This window comes from Somniosus microcephalus, chromosome 10 (assembly GCF_052327205.1).
Source record: "Somniosus microcephalus isolate GS21.2 chromosome 10, FLI_Smic_1.0, whole genome shotgun sequence".
Taxonomy (NCBI): domain Eukaryota; kingdom Metazoa; phylum Chordata; class Chondrichthyes; order Squaliformes; family Somniosidae; genus Somniosus; species Somniosus microcephalus.
Window position 1 is genome coordinate 190540336 of NC_140996.1, and position 24412 is coordinate 190564747.

The window sequence follows — 24412 nt, forward strand, 5'->3', positions numbered from 1 at the left end:
TTTTACCTACCACAGATGTTAGGCTAACCGGTCTATACTTTCCAGCCTTCTGTCTACTGCCCTTTTTAAATAAGGGTGTTACATTAGCAGTTTTCCAGTCTGCCGGGACCTTTGCGGAGTCCAGGGAGTTTTGGAAAATTATTACTAATGCATCCACAATCCCTACCGCCACTTCCCTCAAGACCCTAGGATGTAAGCCATCAGGTCCAGGTGATTTATCCGCCTTGAGTCCCATTATTTTACCGAGTACCACTTCCTTTGTGATTTTGATCATGTTTAGCTCCTCCCCCCCATAGCCCCCTGTTTGTCCAGCGTTGGGATATTCTTAGTGTCTTCTACTGTAAAGACTGATACAAAATATTCATTCAGTGTTTTTGCCATCTCCATATTTCCCACCATTAATTTCCCGGTTTCATCCTCTAAGGGACCAACATTTACTTTAGCCACCCTTTTTCTTTTTATATAACTATAAAAATTCTTACTATCTTTTTATATTTTTTGCTAATTTACTTTCATAATCTATCTTCCCTTTCTTAATCAATCTTTTTGTTATTTTTTGCTGTCTTTTAAAGTTTTCCCAATCCTCTATCCTCCCACTAGATTTGGCTACCTTATATGCCCTTGTTTTTAGTCGAATACTATCCTTAATTTCGTTACTTAGCCACAGATGGCTGTCTTTTCTTTTACACCCTTTTCTTCTCAGTGGAATATATATTTTTTGGAAGTTGTAAAATAACTCCTTAAATGTACACCACTGATCATGTATCGTCTTACCCTTTAATCTATTTTCCCAATCCACTCAATTCCGCTCTCATACCCTCATAGTCTCCTTTATTCAAGCTTAGCACGCTTATTTGAGATCCAACCTTCACACCCTCTAATTGAATTTGGAATTCAACCATGTTATGGTCACTCATTCCAAGGGGATCCTTTACTAGGACATTTTTAATTAATCCTGTCTCGTTACACAGGACCAGATCTAAGGTTGCTTGCCCCCTGGTCGGTTCAGTTACATACTGCTCAAGAAACCCATCCCTAATACACTCAATGAACTCATCCTCAAGGCAGCCCTGCCCAATTTGATTTGTCCAATTAATATGATAGTTAAAATCCCCCATAATTATAGATGTTCCCTTATTACAAGCCTCAACTATTTCCTGATTGATACTCCGTCCAACAGAGTTGCAACTGTTCGGAGGCCTATAGACTACGCCCACTAGTGTTTTTTTCCCCTTATTATTCCTTATCTCCACCCAAACTGTTTCATTATCCTGATCTTTTGACCCAATATCATTTCTCTGTATTACAGTGATTCCTTCCTTTATTAACATAGCCACCCCACTGCCCCTTCCTTCCTGCCTGTCCTTCCTGATCGTTAAATAACCTGGTATGTTTAATTCCCAGGCATTGTCACCCTCCTAATCATCATAATCATAATCAACTTTATTGTCATTGTTAGTGCACAAGTGCAGTACAACGAAATGTAGGCTTGCGGCTCCCGAGAGTGTACATTTAGATTAAGACATTTAAACATTCAACATTCATTTGGCTTGTAATACATTAACATAAACATAATAAAGTGCATTGGCAGATGTGCAGGCTTTAGAGTTTATTTGTGGAGTTCAGTAGGATGACAGCCCTGGGAAAGAAGCTGTTCCTAAATCTGGTCGTTCGGGTGCGAATGCATCTGTAGCGTCTCCCAGATGGCAGGAGGGCGAACAGACTGTGGATGGGGTGGGTAGGGTCTTTGATGATGGTCCGTGACCATCTCTGGATGACCTGCAGCCATGTTTCTGTAATGGCCACAAGATCATACCCATATGTAGTTATTTGTGCCATTAACTCGTCTATTTTGTTACGAATGCTATGTGCATTCAGATAGAGAACTTTCAAATATGTTTTGTGACACTTAGTTCCTGCTTTTGCCCTTTTTATTACTTTACCTTTTACTCCATACCTTCTGCCCCTTCCTGACACGCTCTGGTTTTTAATTTCCCCACTGCTACCTAAGTCTATGACCTTCTCTGTTGTCATTTTTATTATTTGCTCTCTAGGAACCTCCCCCCCACTAGTTAGTTTAAAGCCCTCTCTACAGCCCTAGTTATATGATCCGCCAGGCCTCTCGTCCCAGCACTGGCCAAGTGAAGCCCGTCCCAACGGAACAGCTCCCTCCTGCCCCAGTACTGGTGCCAGTGTCCCAGGAAGCAAAACCCATTTCTCCCACACCAGTCTTTGAGCCACGTATTTAACTCTCTAATTTTATTTGTCCTAGCCAAATTCGCTCGTGGCTCAGGTAATAATCCAGAGATTATTACCCTTGAGGTTCTGTTTTTTAATTTGACCCCTAGCTGCTCATACTCCTTTAACAGAACCGGCTTCCTAGTCCTATCTACGTCGTTTGTACCAACATGGACCACGACAACTGGATCCACCCCCAGAAATTGGGCCAGAAATTCGGGGCAGAGGCTTCCCGCGGGTGCAAGCCCCCGACCTGTACTTACCTAGCGCGCGGCCGTTGTGCTGTGGGCCTGCGTGGGATTCCGATCCTGGGCCTCCTCCAGCTGCCGGCGCATAGTGCTTGCGTATCCCAGGGGCGCAGTTAGTTCGAAGCATCCCCTGGGATCATGTGGGCCATAGAGAGCCAATCATAGCAGCGAATCTCTATTCATAGATTTGACAGGAAGACCTGTGAAATCTATGAATAGAGATCGGCCCCAAAACCTAACTAAAACTTCAAATACACTTTTAAAAAACCATCACATTTTTAAAATAACTATAAATTACATAAAATAACTATTTTAAACAATAATTTAAATTTTTGAAAAAATTAATTACAGTTTTTAACGGGGCTAAAAACAAACTTACCTTTCTTTAAAGTATTTAAAAATAATAAACCTGTGGAAAAAATGTTTTAATTTTACTTAATTCACCACTTACCTTGTTAAAAGCAGGCCTTGCGACTGCTTTTTAAAAGCGTAGCTCCTGGAGACTTACCCACCCGGAGAAACCCGTAAAAAAAAAAACGGAAGTTCCAGGCGTACGCGCTGCCTCTCCGGCGCACGCGTTTGACCTGTGAACCCCTTCCTTCAAGGGAACAGAAGTTCCGGTTTCCCGCGCACGCACAAAACCGGCACTTTCGTTGGCCCTACGCGTGAGTACCCAGCGCATACTCACCCGTGGGGACCCAAATTTCTGGCCCAATGGCATGGAGTGAGGATTGCTTAACGGACAGAAAACAGAGAGTAGGAATAAATGGATCATTTTCGGTTTGGCAGGCTGTAACTAGTGAGGTACCGCAAGGATCAGTGCTTGGTCCTCAGCTATTTACAATCTATATCAATGACTTGGATAAGGGGACCAAATGTAATATATCCAAGTTTGCTGATGATACAAAGCTAGTGGGAAAGTAAGCTGTGAGAAGGATGCAAAGAGATATAGACAGGTTAAGTAAGTGGGCAAGAGCATGGCAGATGGAATGTAATGTGGAGAAATTGTGAAGTTGCCACTTTGATAGGAAAAATAGATAAGCAGAATTTCTTTTAGAAGGTGAGAGACTGGGAAATGTTGCTATTCAGAGGGTCTAGGGTGTTCTTGTACTCGAATCACAGACATGTTAACATGCAGGTATAGCACGCAATTAGGAAAGCAAATGGTATGTTAGCCTTTATTACGAAGGGATTGGAGTATGAGAGTAAAGAAGTCTTACTGCAATTATATAGGGCCTTGGTGAGACCACGCTTGGAGTACTGTGTACAGCTTTGTCCTCCTTACCTAAGGAAGGATATACTTGCCTTAGAGGGAGTGCAATGAAGGTTCACGAGACTGATTCCTTGGACGAGGGGATTGTCCTATGAGAAGAGATTGAGTAGAATGGCCTCTATTTCCTAGAGTTTAGAAGGATACGAGGTGATCATATAATATTCTTAAGGGACTTGACAGGGTAGATGCTGAGAGGATGTTTCCCTGGCTGGGGAGTCTCGAACTAGGGGTCATAGTCTCAGAATAAGGAGTCGGCCATTTAAGACTGAGATGAGGAGAAATTTCTTCACTCACAGGGTTGTGAATCTTTGGAATTCTCTACCTCTGTGGGCTGTGGATGCTCAGTCGTTGAGTATATTCAAGACAGAGATCAATAGATTTTTTTGGATACTAAGGGAATCAAGCAATATGGGGATAGTGCAGGAAGATGGAGTTGAGGTAGAAGATCAGCCATGATCTTATTGAATGGCCGAGTAGGCTCAAGTGGCCAAATGATCTATTCCTGCTCCTACTTCTTATGTACATGTCACAACTGACCCCATGTCTTTGGATGATGTCACCAAGTGTAGATGAGGAAGAGGAGGGGACCAAGGATAGATCCTTGGGGGACTCCAGAGGTAATGGCCTGGGGGTGAGAGGAGAAGCCATTTCTTCAGATGCTCTATGATTTGATAGGTAAGATGGAGCCAAGCGAAGACAGTCCCACTGAGCTGGACAACAGAGAAGAGTCATTAGGGGAGGATACTGTGGTTGACCACGTCACAGATTGCAGAGAAATTCAGGAAAATGCAATGCACTGGCTCCCAGTCCCCTAACACGTCAGATTTAAAATTTTCATCCTTTTATTTAAATCTCTCCATGGCCTTGCCCATCCCTATCTTTGTAACGTCCTCCAGCCCTACAACCCTCCAGAGAACTCTGAATTCCTCCAACTCTGGCCTCTTTTGCATCCCGTAACCCCTTCGCCCCATCATTGGATGCCGTGCCTTCAGCTGCCTAGGCCCTAAGATCTGAAATTCTTCCCTAAATGTATATGTCTCAGCATCTCCCTCTTTTACGACCCTCCTTAAAATCCAAATATTTTGAGTCAGCCCTCCTGATATCTCTGTCTTTGGCTGGGTGTTGACTTTTGTCTACCTTAATAAAGGCATATAAATGCAAGTTTTGTTTTATTGTAATTGTTTGGCCTTTGTCCAGTGCCTCCCTTAACAGACTGGCTGACATGCATAATCCTTGAGAGAGGACCTGCACTCTACCACTTCATGTCACAATACACCTATATCCCTCAATGTACTATAATCTTATTAAAATAACAATTTCCTTTTTTTTGCTTGTGTAAAAAATTCAACTGTAACCCTGAGGATGAATATTCCCCTGGCAGAATGTCACTAGGCCCAGATACTTACACAGCCATTCATGTGTAAATGAACCCACAGTCACCTGCTGACTCAAACATACAATTTCAAATCATCTTCAGTTACAAGGACTCACAAGGACATACCTCTTAACTGACAAATTAGAACCAGTCAGGCTTCTAGAGGAAAAATGTCCCTCACAAAAGTCCTAGAAATTAAACTTCTTGTATATTTAGGACATGCTTTCTGTATATGCTGGAGGTTATTTGATTAAAATTAGAAGAATTGTCTTATTTTTATCACACTGAGTTGCATTGCATGCAAAGGTTCTCAGCAGTAAGCACTGAGAAATCGAAAATGGGATAGAAAAGACAATGCTGATCACTTTATTAAAAACATAAGCACTGACTCCTACACACAATGGTCTCAGATCAGTTAACTCTTTAGCAACTGAATTTCCTTGCAGCTTTAAAAACATACGTTATATCAAGTCTGATTGTGGTAATTACAAAGGAGTTTCCCTGCCGTCTGCCACAGGGAAAGTCAGTGCAAGAATCCTCCTCAATCACCTTCTCCCAGTGGCCGAAGAGCTCTTCCCAGAGTCGCAATGCGGATTCCGCCCACTAAGGGGCACAATGGACATGATCTTCACCGCACGTCAATTATAAGAGAAATGCAGGGAACAGCACCAACTGCTGTACCTGGCCGCCTTTGATCTCACAAAGGCTTTCGACACTGTCAACCGTGAGGGATTATGGAGTGTCCTCCTCAAATTTGGCTGCCCTCAAAAGTTTGTCACCATCCTCTGCCTGCTTCACGACGACATGCAAGCCACCACAATTCCACCACAGACCCAATTCACGTACGAACCGGGGTCAAGCAAGGCTGTGTCATCACACCAACGCTCTTCTCAAACCTCCTTGCTGCAATGCTCCAGCTCAGCCTTAGTAAACTCCCCACTGGAGTGGAGCTAATTTACAGAACAAACGGGAAACTGTTCAACCTCCGTCGCCTCCAGTCCAGATCCAAGGTCGTCCCATCCTCTGTCGTCGAATTACAGTATGCAGACGACGCTTGCATCTGTGCTCACTTGGAGGTCGAACTCCAAACCATCGTCAACACCTTCACTGAAGCGTACGAGAGCATGGGCCACACACTAAACATCTGTAAGACAAAGGTCCTCTACCAACTTGCCCCCGCCACACAGTACTGCCCCCCGATTATCAAAATCCACGACAAGGCCTTGGACAACGTGGACCACTTTCCATACCTCGGGAGCCTACTGTCAACAAGGGCAGATGTCGATGACGAAGTCCAACACCGCCTTCAGTGTGCCAGTGCAGCCTTCGGTCGCCTGAGGAAGAGAGTATTTGAAGACCAGGACCTCAAACCCGACACTAAGCTCATGGTCTACAGAGCAACAGTGATACCCGCCCTGCTGTATGCCTCAGAGACATGGACCATGTACAGCAGGCACCTCAAAGCACTGGAGAGGTACCACCAATGCTGCCCCTCCGCAAGATCCTGCAAATCCATTGGCAGGATAGGCGCACCGACGTCAGTGTTCTTGCTCAGGCCAACATCCCCAGCATCGAAGCTTTGACCACGCTCGATCAGCTCCGATGGACGGGTCACATTGTCCGCATGCCCGATACAAGACTCCCAAAACAAGCGCTCTACTCGGAGCTCTGACACGGCAAGAGAGCCCCAGGTGGGCAGAGGAAACACTTCAAGGACACCCTCAAAGCCTCCTTGAAAAAGTGTAACATCCCCACCGACACCTGGGAATCCCTGGCCAAAGACCGCATAAAGTGGAGGAGAAGCATCCGGGAAGGCGCCGAACACCTCGAGTCTCTTCGCTGGGAGCAAGCGGAAGCCAAGCGTAGGCAGCGCAAGGAACGCACGTCAACCCAAGCACCCCACCCACCCGCCCCTTCAACCACCGTCTGCCCCACCTGTGACAGAGACTGTAGGTCCCGCATTGGACTCATCAGTCACCTGCGAACTCATTTTTAATGTGGAAGCAAGTCATCCTCGGTTCCAAGGGACTGCCTAAGAAGAAGAAGAAGATATCTTCTATCAAAGATTCCCTCATTTCATCAAAAGCAATAGTTTCCACCCCTTTTCTGTCCTTGCCCTTCCCTACCATTTTTGCTGCTGCATGCTATGCACCCACTTATTGCAACAACAAAAAATCCACGTTAATTTCTATGGTTGTGAAATTAGTCCAGGTTTCAGGCATTTCCATGGTTAATGTCAGCACCATTGTATCATTGGGCCAGCTGTAGGTGTGCACGATTGGTGGTTGAATGGATCCCTGGGCAATTGTCGTTGCTTCCGCAGACAGACCCGTCTTCAGATTTGTGAAGTATATGCTACAGGAAGATTTGAACTGATGTGCACTATTTGGAAGTCCAGTGTTGTATTATTGAAGTTACTGTGAATCAGCCATTAGAAATTAGCCTCTTACTAAGCTGAAAACTGTATACAGGAAACTCTCGATTTACCAGCACCTAAATAACCGGAAATCTCTGTTAACCGGCAAAATTCAGGAGTCGGTTCAGGTAAGTTTTACTTCATATTAGTGGCCGTTCCTGGATCTGTGGCTGTGTAACCGGGGTTCCTGCACCTGTTGCTAAGCAACAGGGATGCCTGGATCTTGTGGCCGGGGTTCCTGCACCTGTTGCTAAGCAACAGGGAAGCCTGGATTTGTTGCTGTGTACGGAGCTCTCGTACCTTTTACTATACCTCTCTGTAATCCGGACTTTTTGATAAACCGGCACCACGCCTGTCCCGTCGGTGCCGGATAAAAAAGAGTTTCCTGTAATTGGTGTTTATTTCTGATGTATAAATACCACTAACGTGCTCAAAGGATTAGTGACATAATGAACTGTGTGGTTTGACTCTACAAATCCAAGGAAAGGCTGGGGTGAAAGTTCAAACATTTACTCAGAAAATTATTACGGTATTTTGTATTAATTGTAACAGTATTAATTTATTCATAAAAATAATAGGTACGGTAATGTAGTAGTATTTTACTGGACTAGTAATCCAGAGGCCTGGACTAATAATCCAGAGAACATGAGTTGAAATCCCAATTTGGCAGTTTGAGAATTTTAATTCAGATGTTAGAAATCTAGATATAATCTGGTATCGGTAAAAAAAAAGTTATAATGAAACTGTCTGGTTGTTGTAAAAACCTGAATGATTCACTAATATCCTTTCGGGAAGGGAACCTGTTGTCCTTACCCGATCTGTCCTATATGTGACTCCAATCCCACACCAACATAATAGATATTAACTGCCCTTAAAGTGGCCTAGCAAGCCACTCATTTATATCCAACTACTACAGTCCCTACTTAACAGCAATGTGGGAGCACCTTCACCATACGGACTGCAGTGATTCAAGAAGGCGCACCACCTCCTTCTCTTGGAAACTAGAGATGGGCAATAAATGCCGGCCTTGCCAGCGACAGCCACATCCCAAGAATTAATAAAAATTAATTGTTTTGAACCATTTTTTGAATGAATGGCATCAGTGAAATATTTGGGTGGAAATTAAATGCAGCTATCCCAGAATGTTATCAAGGCATGTTAATAGATGACCCAGAAGCTAGATTATTGTAGATCTATATTATGCCCTCAACATATAAATATATATGTTTAAATGTGATTGAAACTAACTAACAGCAGCAGGTTTATTTAATGGACACGTGCACTGTTATTTTTTTAAAAAGCTATCGCCAGGAACTTCATCAATTTAGAAAAATGAAAATGTAAAATTAACAGGATGAAATTTCATTGAGCATCTAAGAAAGCTGTGATCTGCTTAGGAGCATTTTAGAAGGACATGCAGCATAAAGCTTCCGTGTTTCAACTATTTTGTAGAAGGATAACAATTCTTTCTGTTCATAATTAATTTGGTGGTTCATTACATGTGTGTTTTTAAACATATTTAAGATATAATTTTAACAAAACCATTCCACACTGTTTTATGTCATATAACACCCTATGCTTCTTTCTATTGGATATTTTTATCTTAACCCATCACATACTGTGGATTTTGTTTCTGATTCATGTGACATCACTGAAAAACACAGACATGTTTAACAATTCTGCACTGCAGGATTTAGATGTCGAACACTGGACATAACCCAGGCCTCACAGATAAAGAGACATGCTAAATATGTCAATTAAGAGTTGTGACAATATTTCAAATATTCATGTTTTTAAATAAATGTTTTAAACTACTACATTTTTCAGACAGTATCTTATGGAAAGCTCATTACTGTGGTTGTTAACCTATCCACTCCTTTATGTTTGAAGACAGTATTGTCTGTATGCTGTGTGGTTAAAATAAGGAGTTTTATGGCTCTCTGTTCTGACTTCTATATAGCCAACAAAATAGTATATGCATACAGCATTCTGAAAATTAAATGACTATGAAGCAAATGCAATTCACAAAACACAAGTTGGCAGACTATTAAACAATTGGACAAATCAAGTTGAGTCAAATTTGAAACACTACTCTGTGGCCCATCTGGCGAGATTGTCAGTCTGTCTTCTCCAAATCCTTTGTCAATGCTGTTCTCAGTCACAACAGTAACATTTCACAGTATAAATGCTATCATTATTATTTCTGTATTTCATAATAAGAAGGAAAAACTATAACCATAGAAAAACTTTAATTTATTTGAAAATCTGCAAAAACCTATCACCTAATGCATTTGCAGTAATAGAGAAAGGTTATTGTCTCCCTTGCAGATAAAATTATTTGGAAAATTTATTATTGTGCAAATTATTACTATAATTTTGAGGAACAATCCACTTAAGAGAAGCTACATTTTATTTTTCCAGGTGCTATTTAAAGCTAACACCAGTTTATTTGCTTTCTATATTTCTTCCCTGACAGCCTATTGGATCTTTGAACCCAAAGCGTGCCGTCTTCTATGCTGAACGCTATGAGACATGGGAGGACGATCAAGTTCCACCTTACCATTACAACACCCATTATTCTACAGCTACTTCCACACTATCATGGCTTGTCAGAATTGTGAGTGTCTTTAGTAACATATTATTTAAAATTATATCGAACTTTCAGAAGAACGTATATATAAAATAAAAAGGGCTGGTGGGCTTGCAGACCTCTGTAGACATATACAACAACTGATTTTAAGTTTTTCAGTATTTATTTTTTAACGTTGTTACAAGTATTACATTGTTATGCTGTCATAAGATTTAAATGGGGAGAGGCATTACAAGAAACTACTATAGGTCCTAAGAGTTTTCTGTCTGTAACAAAATCACTGAAAGTTTTTTTAAAGCAGGCATTTGTAGTTAATACTATTAAAAAAGAAATGGGATTGGTACACTGAGTGTAACTGTATTAAAGGTTTGGGCAGGCAGTCAGCCATATCTAATAAAGCTGATTAGGTTGCAGTGTTTGACATGAAATTACAAAATCAGATTAGGCAATGGCATAACCTTTAGGTTGCACAGCTATATAGATTTTTGATGTTTTTACAGAACATTCTAGGATTATTCTGCAATTTCACACTAATTCTCTCCCTTCAGTGAATAACTGAAATTTGTGTGTGGGCAATAATTTCTGAGTGGCACAAAAGTAAAACCTGCTTTCAACTCCTATTTTATTCTTCTCCACCGCTATTAATTGTATGTGATAAAAAGGCATATTGGTAAGAATCAGGACAAGTTAGAAGCAAAGCATTGAAGCTCCACCCATACTGGCATATATAAAATAGGTTCCAGTTGCATGTACACATACGCCCACAAGAATGTAAGATTTATTTATTTGAGTAGTCTCTTTTTGGCTGGTTGTGGCAATAATGTCTTTTTTGGCCTGTGGTATGAAATTCCATCATTATCACACTTAAAAAAAAAAATTTGCAGCCATCTTTTAAGAAGAAAAGTAACTTCTTGCAAAAGCTCGGAGCCGTTTTGTCCCAAACATATACAAGAAAATGTCCAACACTTATGCTGTTCAGCAGCTCTCTCATGCAATTGCTCACAGTGAGTTGTAGGTTTTATAAGAACAGGGATGTTATGTCAAGCAGTATTAACAGGACACAAAAGCAAAATACTGCGGATGCTGGAAACCTGAAATAAAAACAGAAAATGCTGGAAATACTCAGCAGGTCAGGCAGCATCTGTGGAGGGAGAAACAGAGTTAACGTCTGACGAAGGGTCATCGACCTGAAATGTTAACTCTGTTTCTATCTCCACGGCTGCTGCCTGACCTGCTGAGTGTTTCCAGCATTTCCTGTATTAACAGGACATTGACTTATCAACATTGGGATGCAGCCCTTGCATCTGGGAGCTCTAGTAATGGCTTTGGCAGTACCAGGATGAAGCCTGAGCCTAGCAGTATTTTCAGGGGAGCTCCCAGAGTCTGAGAGCACTGCAAGGTTCCAGTGTCAGTTGTTTACTATCTTTATGTTCCTATCTTAAAGTATTTAAGTATAACTCTTCTGCTTCTTAAAATTAATGAATGGAAAATTACGGCTGCGGGTATGCAATTTTCCAGTAGGTACTTCTGAAGCACAGAAGCAGAAAATTTAGTTTACTGTTACTGAGTTTGCCAACTTATACAATCTTTAATAAACATAAGTTTTCATGAATAAATAAAAATTAACTCATAAAGCACTCAAAAGTTCATTGCTTTTGAATTTTCCAAGTTTTATAGACATAGAAACATAGAAGATAGGAGCAGGAGTAGACCATTCGGCCCCTCGAGCCTGCTCCGCCATTCAATGCGATCATGGCTGATCATCCAAATTCAGTACCCTGTCCCTGCCTTCTCCCCATATCCCTTGATCCCTTTAGCCTTAAGAAATATATCCAACTCCTTCTTGAATATTTTTTTAAAATTCATTGATGGGATGTGGGCGTCGCTGGCTGGCTAGGCCTGCATTTAGTGCCCATCCCTAATTGCCCTTGAGAAGATGGTGGTGAGCCGCCGCCTTGAACCGCTGCAGTCCATATGGTGTAGGTACACCCACAATGCTGTTAGGAAGGGAGTTCCAGGATTTTGGCCCAGCGACAGTGAAGGACCGGCGATACAGGTCCAAGTCAGGATGGTGTGTGGCTTGGAGGGGAACTTGTAGGTGGTGATGTTCCCATGCATCTGCTGCCCTTGTCCTTCTAAGTGGCAGAGGTCGCGGGTTTGGAAGGTGCTGTTGAAGGAGCTTTGGTGAGTTGCTGCAGTGCATCTTGTAGATGGTACACACTGCAGCCACAGTGCGCCAGTGGTGGAGGGAGTGAATGTTGAAGGTGGTGGATGGAGTGCCAATCAAGCGGGCTGCTTTATCCTGAATAGTGTCGAGCTTCTTGAGTGTTGTTGCTGCTGCACTCATCCAGGCAAGTGGAGAGTATTCCATCACACTCCTGACTTGTGCCTTGTAGATGGTGGAAAGGCTTTGGGGAGTCAGGAGGTGAGACACTCGCCGTAGAATTCCCAGCCTCTGGCCTGCTCTTGTAGCCACAGTATTTATATGGCTGGTCCAGTTCAGTTTCTGATCAATGGTGACCCCCAGGATGTTGATAGTGGGGGATTCAGCGATGGTAATGCCATTGAATGTCAAGGGGAGATGGTTAGAGTCTCACTTGTTGGAGATGGTCATTGCCTGGCACTTGTGTGGTGCGAATGTTACTTGCCACTTGTCAGCCCAAGTCGGAATGTTGTCCAGGTCTTGCTGCATATGGACACGGACTGCGTCAGTATCTGACGAGTCTCGAATGGTGTTGAACAGTGTGCAATCATCAGCGAACATCCCCACTTCTGACCTTATGATGGAGGGAAGGTCATTGATGAAACAGCTGAAGATGGTTGGGCCTAGGACACTGCCCTGAGGAACTCCTGCAGTGATGTCATGTGATTGAGATGAATGACCTCCAACAACCACAGCCAACTTCCTTTGTGCTAGGTATGATTCCAACCAATGGAGAGTTTTCCCCTTGATTCCCATTGACTTCAGTTTTGCTAGGGCTCCTTGATGCCACACTCAATCAAATGCTGCCTTGATGTCAAGGGCAGTCACTCTCACCTCACCTCTTGAATTCAGCTGTTTTGTCCATGTTTGGACCAAGGCTGTAATGAGGTCAGGAGCTGAGTGGCCCTGGCGGAACCCAAACTGGGCGTCAGTTAGCAGGTTATTGCTGAGTAAGTGCCGCTTGATAGCACTGTCGACGACACCTTCCATCACTTTGCTGATGATTGAGAGTAGACTGATGGGATGGTAATTGGCCGGGTCGGATTTGTCCTGCTTTTTGTAGACAGGACATACTTGGGCAATTTTCCACATTGCCGGGTAGATGCCAGTGTTGTAGCTGTACTGGAACAGCTTGGCTAGGGGTGCAGCTAATTCTGGAGCACAAGTCTTCAGTACTATTGCCGGAGTGTTGTCAGGGCCCATAGCCTTTGCAGTATCCAGTGTCTTCAGCCGTTTCTTGACATCACGTGGAGTGAATTGAATGAGCTGAAGACTGGCATCTGTGATGCTGGGGACCTCAGGAGGAGGCCGAGATGGATCATCCACTCGGCACTTCTGGCTGAAGATAGTTGCGAATGCTTCAGCCTTGTCTTTTGCACTCATGTGAATATATTTAATGAACTGGCCTCCACCGCCCTTTGTGGCAGAGAATTCCACAGGTTCACCACTCTGGGTGAAGAAATTCCTCCTCATCTCAGTCCTAAATGGCTTACCCCTTATCCTTAGACTATGACGCCTGGTTCTGGACTCCCCGGCCATCGGAAACATCCTTCCTGCATCTAGTCTGTCCAGGCCTGACAGAATTTTATAGGTTTCGATGAGATCCCCTCTCAATCTTCTAAACTCCAGTGAGTATAAGCCCAATCGACATAATCTCTCCTCATACGTCATTCCTGCCATCCCAGGTATCAGCCTGGTGAATCTTTGCTGCACTCCCTCCATGGCAAGAACGTCCTTCCTCAGATAAGGCGACCAAAACTGCACACAATACTCAAGGTGCGGTCTCACCAAGGCCCTGTACAACTGCAGCAAGACATCCTTGTTCCTGTACTCGAACCCTCTTGCTACGAAGGCCAACATACCATTTGCCTTCTTAACCGCCTGCTGCACCTGCATGCTTACCTTCAGCGACTGGTGCACAAGAACACCCAGGTCTCTTTGCACTTCCCCTTCTCCCAATCTATTGCCATTCAAATAATAATCTGCCTTCCTGTTTTTGCCACCAAAGTGGATCACCTCATATTTATCCACATTATAGTGCATTTATATTGAAACAAATTCCTTAAAGCTCAAAAAATGGCTCAGGAGAGATTTTTAAATTGAATATATAGAGCCAGAAGATGGACTAAAAAGATCTATTCACTATAAACAGTCTCTTTTTTTTCTTTTCTAACCATCAACAAATGAAACCATGATAATAGTTGCTGCTGTTCTCACTTGCTGTCTCTCACAGCTCAGTCTGTGAGGAGTTCATAACAGAAAAGCACAATTGTTAATATATTTATATAAATTCGTCACTTGTCTAAAGTAAATCTTTGAGAATTCTAGCTTTAGTTTCTTTCAAAGTCTTTTGGGGAAAGCAAAGACAATCTCAAATCCCCAAAAGATGAGAGGACACACCATTCTGTCCTTCAACTCCACAGTTTGCATGCTAGGCAATTCTGCAAATTGCACACGCTCACAATGCACAGAAAGGTGTCTCAACTGTTGGGAGTAAAAATATCCAAGCTTTTAAGACAGGCTAAACCCTTGACGTAAAACCTTAATGAAGGGATTAAGAGATGTAGAATACAATTCATGTTATTGTGAAATATGTCATTTTTGAACTTTTTATTCTGGCCATTATAAATTTCAGTTCTATGAGGGGGAAAAAGTCAGCTGAAAATGTTTTGAAAAGGCATTTTGAGTGATTTGGTGGGTTCAGTAAATGTTTACATTGGGAAATTGAATGGGAAATGTCGACATAGAAGTTTACAGTAGGAAAAGTTGACACAAACAGGTGACCAAAAAACACAACAGGAAACAAGGTTGGGAGACGAGAAATCCTGTGGCATTATTCACAACGAATTAGAAGACGTGCTGTTTTATAACAACAGTGGAGTCATTGTATGTAATGCATAATATATAATCAAAGCCACCAATTTATAGTGATTAAGTAAGTTAATACTATTTTAATTACGAAGTGCTGTTTATCAATTGGATTCTGCCCAATTCTCATGTTCCTTTACCTATATACTCAATTTTTATCACTCATCTTTTTAAAGCACAGGGATAAACAGCAAGATGTGGGGCAACATGCACCAGGCTGGAGGTAGGGTCCAGAGAAAGAAAACTGAGGGCGAGTGACACAAGCTGTGAAAAAGTGGGGAGGCAGGGACCAGGAGGAACCATGGGACAGTGCTCTAGAGGGCAGTAAGCCTGCAGTTGTGTGGCAGGCAGTAGGCAGAGAAGACCGAGGCCTATCAGAGGTTAGAAAGTGGAAGCTGCTGTATGGGAGTACTCAGGGGAATAGGGCCTGGGAAACTTAGCACCTGGGATTTGGCAACACTGGGTCTGGTCTTGGGTGCACTGGATAGAAAATAGCATCTGGGAGTACTCAGTAGGTGGCGGTGGAAGAAGCTGATGTGGGTCTGTCGACAGAGTAGAACGGTTTAATTGCAGTCAGAAATGCTGAGGTCTAGGATCATGGTCTAGGATCATGGAGTACTCCTATGAGATGTAGGAGCATTGGAGGGGTCTTGAGAATCAGCAGTGGAACTTCTGGAGATGGTCCAAGGTTGGACTTCAGTGGAAAGGTGGTCTTAGTATTTAGCTGCACTGGAGAAACGATCTTGGGATTTCATAGCACTGAAGGAAATCCATAGATTCAAAACCAGGGGCCATAAATATAAGATAGTCACTAATAAATCCAATAAGGAATTCAAGAAAAACGTCTTTACTTAAGAGAGTGATGAGAATTGGAACTCGCTGTTGCATTGAGTGGCTGAGGCGATTAGCATAGATGCAATTAAGGAAAAGCTAGTACATGAGGGAGAAAGGAAGCGAAGGATAGATTGATAGGGTGAGATGAAATAAGGTAGGAGGAGGCTCGTGTGGAGCATAAACACCGGCATAGACTGGGATAGTAACAGTATAAAGGATAAAGAGGGGGAGGAATTCCTGAAATGTGTACAAGAGAACTTTCTTGATCAGTGTGTTTCGAGCCCAATGAGGAAGGAAGCAGTGCTGGATCTAGTTCTGGGCAATGAATTGGAGCAAGGGAGCATGTTTCATGGGAGAGCATTTGGGGAACAGTAATCATTATATCATCAGCTTTAGAATAGTTATGGAAAAAGACAAGGTAGGGAAATTATTGGAAAAAATTCTGAGGGACAGAATTAGTCTCCACTTGGAGAGGCAAGGATTAATCAAGGATAGTCAGCATGGCTTTGTCAGGGGGAGATCATGTCTAACCAATTTGATTTAATTTTTCGAGGGGGTGACCAGGTGTGTGGATGAGGGTAGTGCAGTTGATGTAGTCTACATGGACTTCGGTAAGGCTTTTGACAAAGTCCCACATGGGAGACTGTTCAAGAAGGTAAGAGCCCATGGGATCCAGGGCGATTTGGCACATTGTATCCAAAATTGGCTTAGTGGCAGGAGGCAGAGGGTGATGGTCGAAGGTTGTTTTTGTGACTGGAAGCCTGTGTCCAGTGGGGTACCGCAGGGATCAGTGCTGGGTCCTTCGCTGTTTGTAGTGTACATTAATGATTTAGGTATGAATGTAGGAGGTATGATCAGTAAGTTCGCAGATGACACGAAAATTGGTGGAGTGGTAAATAGCAAGGAGGGAAGCCTCAGGCTACAGGACGATATAGATGGGTTGGTTAGATGGGCAGAACAGTGGCAAATGGAATTTAACCCTGAAAAGTGTAAGGTGATGCATTTTCGGAGGACTAACAAGGCAAGGGAATACACAATGAATGGTAGGACCCTAGGAAGACAGAGGATCAGAGGGACCTGGTGTGCATGTACATAGATCCCCGAAGGCAGCAGGACGGGTAGATAAGGTGGTTAAAAAGGCATATGGGATACTTGCCTTCATTAGCCGAGGCATAGAATATAAGAGCAGGGAGGTTATGATGGAGCTGTACAAAATGCTAGTTAGACCACAGCTGGAATACTGTGTGCAGTTCTGGTCGCCACACTATAGGAAGGATGTGATTGCATTGGAGAGGGTGCAGAGGAGATTCACCAGGATGTTACCTGGGCTGGAGCGCTTCAGCTATGAAGAGAGACTGGACAGGCTGGGGTTGTTTTCCTTGGAGCAGAGAAGGCTGAGGGGGGACCTGATTGAGGTGTACAAAATTATGAGGGGCATAGATAGGGTAAATAGAAAGGAACTGTTCCCCTTAGTAGAGGGGTCAATAACCAGGGGCCATAGTTTCAAGGTAAGGGGCAGGAGGTTTAGAGGGGATTTGAGGAAAAACTTTTTAAGTCAGAGGGTGGTTGGAATCTGGAACTCACTGCCTGAAAGGGTGGTAGAGGAAGGAACCCTCACAACATTCAAGAAGCATTTAGATGAGCACTTGAAACCCCATAGCATACAAGGCTACGGACCAAGTGCTGGAAAATGGGATTAGAATAGACAGGGCTTGATGGCCAGCGCGGACACGATGGGCCGAAGGGCCTCTTTCTGTGCTGTAGAACTCAATGACTCTATGACTACCATCAAGTGTAAAAATAATTAACTGGAACAAGGCTAACTTCAGTGAGTTGAAAAGGTATCTGGTCCAGGCGTATTGGAATCAAACATTGGTAGGCAAAGCAGTAATTGAACAATGGCAGGCCTTCAAAGTGGAGATGGTTCAGGTATAGAGTACTCCAGATGGGGTCTGACCAAGGCTCTTTACAATTGTAGCACAACTTCCTTCCCTTTGTATTCCAACCCCCTTGATATAAAGACCAACATTCTGTTAGCATTTTGGTTACTTTTTGTACTTGTGCACTAGCTTTTAATGATTTGTGTACCTGGACACCCAAATCCCTTTGTTCTTCAGCAGGTCAGGCCTAAAACGTTAACTCTGTTTCTCTCTCCACAGATGCTGCCTGACCTGCTGAGTATTACCAGCATTTTCTGTTTTTATTTCAGATTTCCAGCATCCGCAGTATTTTGCTTTTGTTTCCCTTTGTTCTTCTGCAGTTTCTAGTTTCTTGCCATTAAGAAAATATTCTGATTTGTTTTCTTTGGATCCAAAGTGGTTGACCTCCTGTAGTTCATCGATTCTGACGGCCATTTGCTCCTGGAACAGGGATGCTCCTGCCTGTATCCCAGAATTGCGAACCTGAGCATCCTCATGTAGCCTGCCGTGTGCAGCTGGCAAAATGCCTGCTGCTGTAAGGCTGGAGCCCAGGGTGGTTCTGCCGCCCATAGAGGTGGCAGCATCAGCCACTTAGACCACACAAGCCGACCTACCAATACGGTCTTGATCTAAAGACCCAGCCAGCACCTTGATAGGTGGAAACCATGAGATCCCACAACGCTTCTGCAAGAGTCTAGAAAGCTGTAACTCATCCCGCCCTCCAGTCTGTCTCCCAAAGCCTTAAGAGCCGAAGTATGAGCCTCCATCAGGTTAGGCGCCCTGACTTCTACTTCATTGCCCCTGATAGGGGAGTTGCTGGATATCCCAAAGCAGCAGTCAACTGCTTGATTTGCTCTTGAATTGTAGGATCAACTGCAATGATGCTGCTGATCACAACAGAGTCTGAGGCCAGACCGGAAAGATACTCCATGTTGCTACTGATGGAGCCAAGAGTCCTCATGCCCCTTTGATGCTCCATCAATAGGTGCCTATTCATAGAGTCATAGAGTTATACAGCACAGAAAGAGGCCCTTCGGCCCATTGCGTCTGCGCCGGCCATCAGGCCCTGTCTAATCTAATCCCATTTTCCAGCATTTGGTCCGTAGCCTTGTATGCTATGGCATTTCAAGTGCTCATCCAAATGCTTCTTGAATGTTGTGAGGGTTCCTGCCCCTACCACCCTTTCAGGCAGTGAGTTCCAGATTCCAACCACCCTCTGGGTGAAAAAGTTCTTCCTCAAATCCCCTCTAAACCTCCTGCCCCTTACCTTGAATCTATGCCCACTTGTTATTGACCCCTCTACTAAGGGAAAAAGTTCCTTTCTATCTACCCTATCTATGCCCCTCATAATTTTGTACACCTCAATCAGGTCCCCCCTCAGCCTTCTCTGCTCCAAGGAAAACAACCCCAGCCTGTCCAGTCTTTCTTCATAGCTGAAGCGCTCCAGCCCAGGTAACATCCTGGTGAATCTCCTCTGCACCCTCTCCAAAGCAATCACATTCTTCCTATTGTGTGGCGACCAGAACTCACACAGTATTCCAGCTGTGGCCTAACCAGCGTTTTGTACAGCTCCATCATAACTTCCCTGCTCTTATATTCTATGCCTCGGCTAATGAAGGCAAGTATCCCATATGCCTTTTTAACCACCTTATCCACCTGTTCTGCTGCCTTAAGGGATCTATGTACATGCACACCAAGGTCCCTCTGATACTCTGTCTTTCCTAGGGTCTTACCATTCATTGTGTATTCCCTTGCCTTGTTAGTCCCTTCAAAATGCATCACCTCACACTTTTCAGGGATAAATTCCATTTGCCACTGTTCCGCCCATCTGACCAACCCATATATATCGTCCTGCAGACTGAGGCTACCCTCCTCGCTATTTACCACCCCACCAATTTTTGTGTCATCTGCGAACTTACTGATCATACCTTTTACATTCACATCCAAATCATTAATGTAGACCACAAACAGCAAGGGACCCAGCACCGATCCCTGCGGTACCCCACTGGACACAGGCTTCCAGTCACAAAAACAACCTTCGACCATCACCCTCTGCCTTCTGCCACTAAGCCAGTTTTGGATCCAATATGCCAAGGCACCCTGGATCCCATGGGCTCTTACCTTCTTGACCAGTCTCCTATGCGGGACTTTATCGAAAGCCTTACTGAAATCCATGTATACCACATCCACTGCACTACCCTCATCCACACACCTAGTCACCCCCTTGAAAAATTCAATCAAATTAGTCAGACATGATCTTCCCTTGACAAAGCTATGCTGACTATCCCTGATTAATCCTTGCCTCTCCAAGTGGAGACTAATTCTGTCCCTCAGAATTTTTTCCAATAATTTCCCTATCACTGACGTTAGGCTCACTGGCCTGTAATTCCCTGGTTTATCCCTACTACCCTTCTTGAATAATGGTACTACGTTAGCTGTTCTCCAGTCCTCTGGCACATCCCCTGTGGCCAGAGAGGTTCTGAAAATTTGTGTCAGAGCCCCTGCTATCTCCTCCTTTGCCTCACACAGCAGCTTGGGATACATCTCGTCCAGGCCTGGGGATTTATCCACTTTTAAGCCTGCTAAAACCGCCAGTACCTCCTCCCTCGCGATGCTAATATGTTCAAGTATATCACAGTCCCCCTGCCCAATTTCTATGTCTACATCGCCCTTCTCCATAGTGAACACAGATGCAAAAGATTCATTTAAAACCCCACCTACATCTTCTGGCTCCACACACAGATTGCCACTTTGGTCCCTAATGGGCCCTACTCTTTCCCTACTTATAAAACACCTTAGGATTTTCCTTTATTTTGCTCGCCAGTGTTATTTCATGGCCCCGCCTCGCTCTCCTAATTTCTTTTTTAAGTATCCCCCTGCACCTTTTATACTTCTCTAGGGCTTCCTCTGTCTTTAGTCCTTTGTATCTGCCAAAAGCCCCCCTTTTTTTCCTAATCCATTCTCGTATATCCCTTGACATCCAAGGTTCCCTGGGCTTGTTGGTCCCACCCTTGACGGGAACATTTTCCATTGTACTCTCTCAATTTCCTTTCTGAAAGACTCCCATTGCTCCGATGTGGATTTTCCTACAAGTAGCTGATCCCAGTCCACTTTGGCCAGATCCTGCCTTATCATATTAAAATCAGCCTTCCCCCAATTTAGAACTTTTATTTCCGGTCCATCTCTCTCCTTTTCCTGTCAGGGTTGGGGAGCCACGGGGCCGTATAAATACGAGGCCGTGCTCTCCAGGCAAAGGTAGGATCTGGACCCAAGTGCAGAAACCAGACAAGAGACAAATACAGTACTTTGTTTGAACTTTACTAGATTCACACATAACTAGATTAACACAGCAATATACATAAGAACTAGAGACAAGAGAACTAGAGACAAGTTACAAGACAGCTAGTCAAGATAGGAACTCAGGACAGCTTCCATGAGGAAGCCCACTTGTCTATACTGAGCTTGCAACAAGCTACCACAAGGGGCAACCGGCTTGCCGAGGCACAACTCCAGACAAGCTACCCCGAGGGTAATCGGCTTATCAATGCAAGGCTCAAGACAAGATCCCAACGGCTCCCACATAGCAACACGCTAGTCCAAACAGCACCTTACCAAGACAAGCAACTTAACAGTACAAGACTTAAATACATCTTAAATCCAGAGACAAGAACACAGACTTAGATACATAGCTCAAGAGGACTATGGCACAGACTTAGATACATAACTCGAGAACTATGGCACAGACTTAGATACATAGCTCGAAAGAACTAGAACACAAACTTAGATACATAACTCGAGAGAACTATGACACAGACTTAGATACATAACTCGAGAGAACTATGGCACAGACTTAGATACATAACTCGAGAGAACGAGAACACAGACTTAGATACATAGCTCAAGAGAACTATGGCAGCCAGCTTGTGAAGGCAAGCTGCCATAGAGGAAAGGCTAGTCACACAGAGAACCTAGTCAAGACAAGGAACATTGTCAAGACTAACTCCCTGGTTCACCCTAGTGAGGACTGAGCACTGAGTGAAACAACAACAGAACTTATATACCAAGAAAACCAGGTGCCACCCATAAACAGCTAACAGGCTGATTAAAAACTAACACAGGGTTAGAAACAATTAACACCAGAGAACGAGAAACAATTAACAAAGGAACAGTGACAAGTGAAGGTGCCATCTAGAGGTTACAAAAAGGAACTGACTGGCACCCTCACATTTCCATGACTACCTTAAATCTCACCGAATTATGGTCACTGTCACCAAAGTGCTCACCTACTAACACTTCTACCACTTGCCCGGCCACATTCCCTAGAATTAGGTCCAGTACCGCCCCCTCTCTTGTAGGACTTTCTACATGCTGGCTCAAAAAGCTCTCCTGGATGCACTTTAAGAATTCTGCACCCTCTAAGCCTTTCACACTCTGACTATCCCAGTTAATATTGGGGAAGTTGAAATCCCCCACTATTATTACCCTATTATTTGCACAGTTCTCTGAGATTTGCCTACATATCTGTTCTTCTATCTTCCCCTGACTGTTTGGGGGCCTATAGTACACTCCCAGCAAAGTGCTTGCCCCCTTTTTGTTTTTAAGTTCTACCCATATGGCCTCATTAGAAGAACCTGTTAATATATCATCCCTCCTTACAGCAGTAATTGACTCCTTAATTAATATTGCGACACCCCCTCCTCTTTTACCCCCCCCCTGTCTCGCCTGAAGATTCTATACCCCGGAATATTGAGCTGCCAGTCTTGCCCCTCCTTCAACCATGTCTCCGTGATAGCAACAATATCATACTCCCATGTGTTCATCAACACCTTCAGTTCATCCACCTTATTCGCAAGACTGCTTGCATTAAAATAAATGCCATCCAGCCTTGCCTACTCCCTTGTGCCGTTACATATTTGCTCTGCCTTCCAAGCTGACTTGTTTTTTCCTCTATATTTGGCTGTACATCACCCCCTATTATAGCTCCACTCTGTATCCCATCCCCCTGCCAAGTTAGTTTAAACCCCCCCCCCCCCAACAGTGCTAGCAAACCTCCCCGCAAGGATATTTGTCCCGTTCTGGTTCAGGTGCAACCCGTCCGACTTGTACAAGTCCCACCTTCCCCAGAAGCAGACCCAGTGATCCAGGAAACTAAAGCCCTCCCTCCTGCACCAACTCTTTAGCCACGCATTCATCTGCTCTATCCTCCTGTTCCTATACTCACTAGCACGTGGCACCGGGAGTAATCCAGAAATTACAACCTTTGAGGTCCTGCTCTTTAATCTGCTACCTAGCTCCCTAAATTCTTGCTGCAGGACCTCATCCCTCTTCCTACCCATGTCGTTGGTCCCAATGTGAACCACGACCTCTGACTGTTCACCCTCCCCCTTCAGAATGCCCTGCAGCCGTTCAGTGACCTCCTTGACCCTGGCACCAGGGAGGCAACAAACCATCCTGGAGTTACGTCTACGGCCACAGAAACGCCTATCTGTTCCCCTTACGATAGAATCCCCTACCACTATTGCTCTCCCACTCTTTTTCCTCCCTTCCTGAGCAGCAGAAGCACCCCTGGTGCCAGGAAGTTGGCTGCTGCTGCCTTCCCCTGGTAAGTCATCCCCCTCAACAGTATCCAAATCGGTATACCTGTTTGAGAGGGGGATGGCCACAGGGGTCCCCTGCACTACCTGCCTGCTCCTACTGCTCCGCCTGATGGTCACCCATTTCCCTTCTGCCTGTGCAGCCCTTACCTACGGTGTGACCAACTCACTAAATGTGTTATCCACGACCCTCTCAGCATCGCGAATGCTCCAAAACTCATCCATCCGCAGCTCCAGCGCCTCAATGCGGTCTGCTAGTAGCTGCAGCTGGATACATTTCCGGCACACATGGTCGTGAGGGACACCGGCAGCGTCCCTGAATTCCCACATAGCGCAGGTGGAGCATAACACGGGGCTGGGCTGTCCTGACATGACTTACCCTTTAAGTAATTTAAATTAATTCAATACCACCAATTAAGGATATACTCTAGGGCGCTTGTATGGCAGAAGTCCCCACTACACCAGAGAGACCCTAGAAAATATAAACCGCAGAATTGAAATTACCTTACAGCTAAATGATATAATTTAACGGCTCTGGTTTACAAACAAACTATAAACCACGGAGTTTAATTTTAAAAAGAGAGAAATACTTGCCACCCAATCACTTCCCTTTTGCTTTCTGGTGACGTCACACTTCGATTTCTTTTTACTTCTCTCCTTCCCTCTGAGTTCCGAGATTGGAGATTAGTACGCCTACCTGGTCTCTTGGAGCCTTTTATACTCACCGCTCAGCCCGCGATTCCTGCCAACTCTCGCTCCGCACTGAGGCCTTACCTGGTCTCTGGAGCCTTTTATACTCACCGCTCAGCCCACGATTCCCGCCGACTCTCGCTCCGCACTGAGGCCTTACCTGG

General features: G+C 44.2%; 1 protein-coding gene across 3 annotated transcripts in view; it reads left to right on the forward strand.

The window, feature by feature from the left end:
• Positions 1–24412, forward strand: part of LOC147111942 (neurobeachin-like) — a 1011877-nt gene that overhangs the window by 901276 nt on the left and 86189 nt on the right. For all 3 annotated transcript variants that reach the window (XM_085999351.1, XM_085999350.1, XM_085999349.1), the window contains one exon: positions 10027–10167. In XM_085999351.1, the coding sequence (XP_085855477.1) occupies positions 10027–10167 (141 nt within the window). The remainder of the gene's footprint in view (positions 1–10026; positions 10168–24412) is intronic.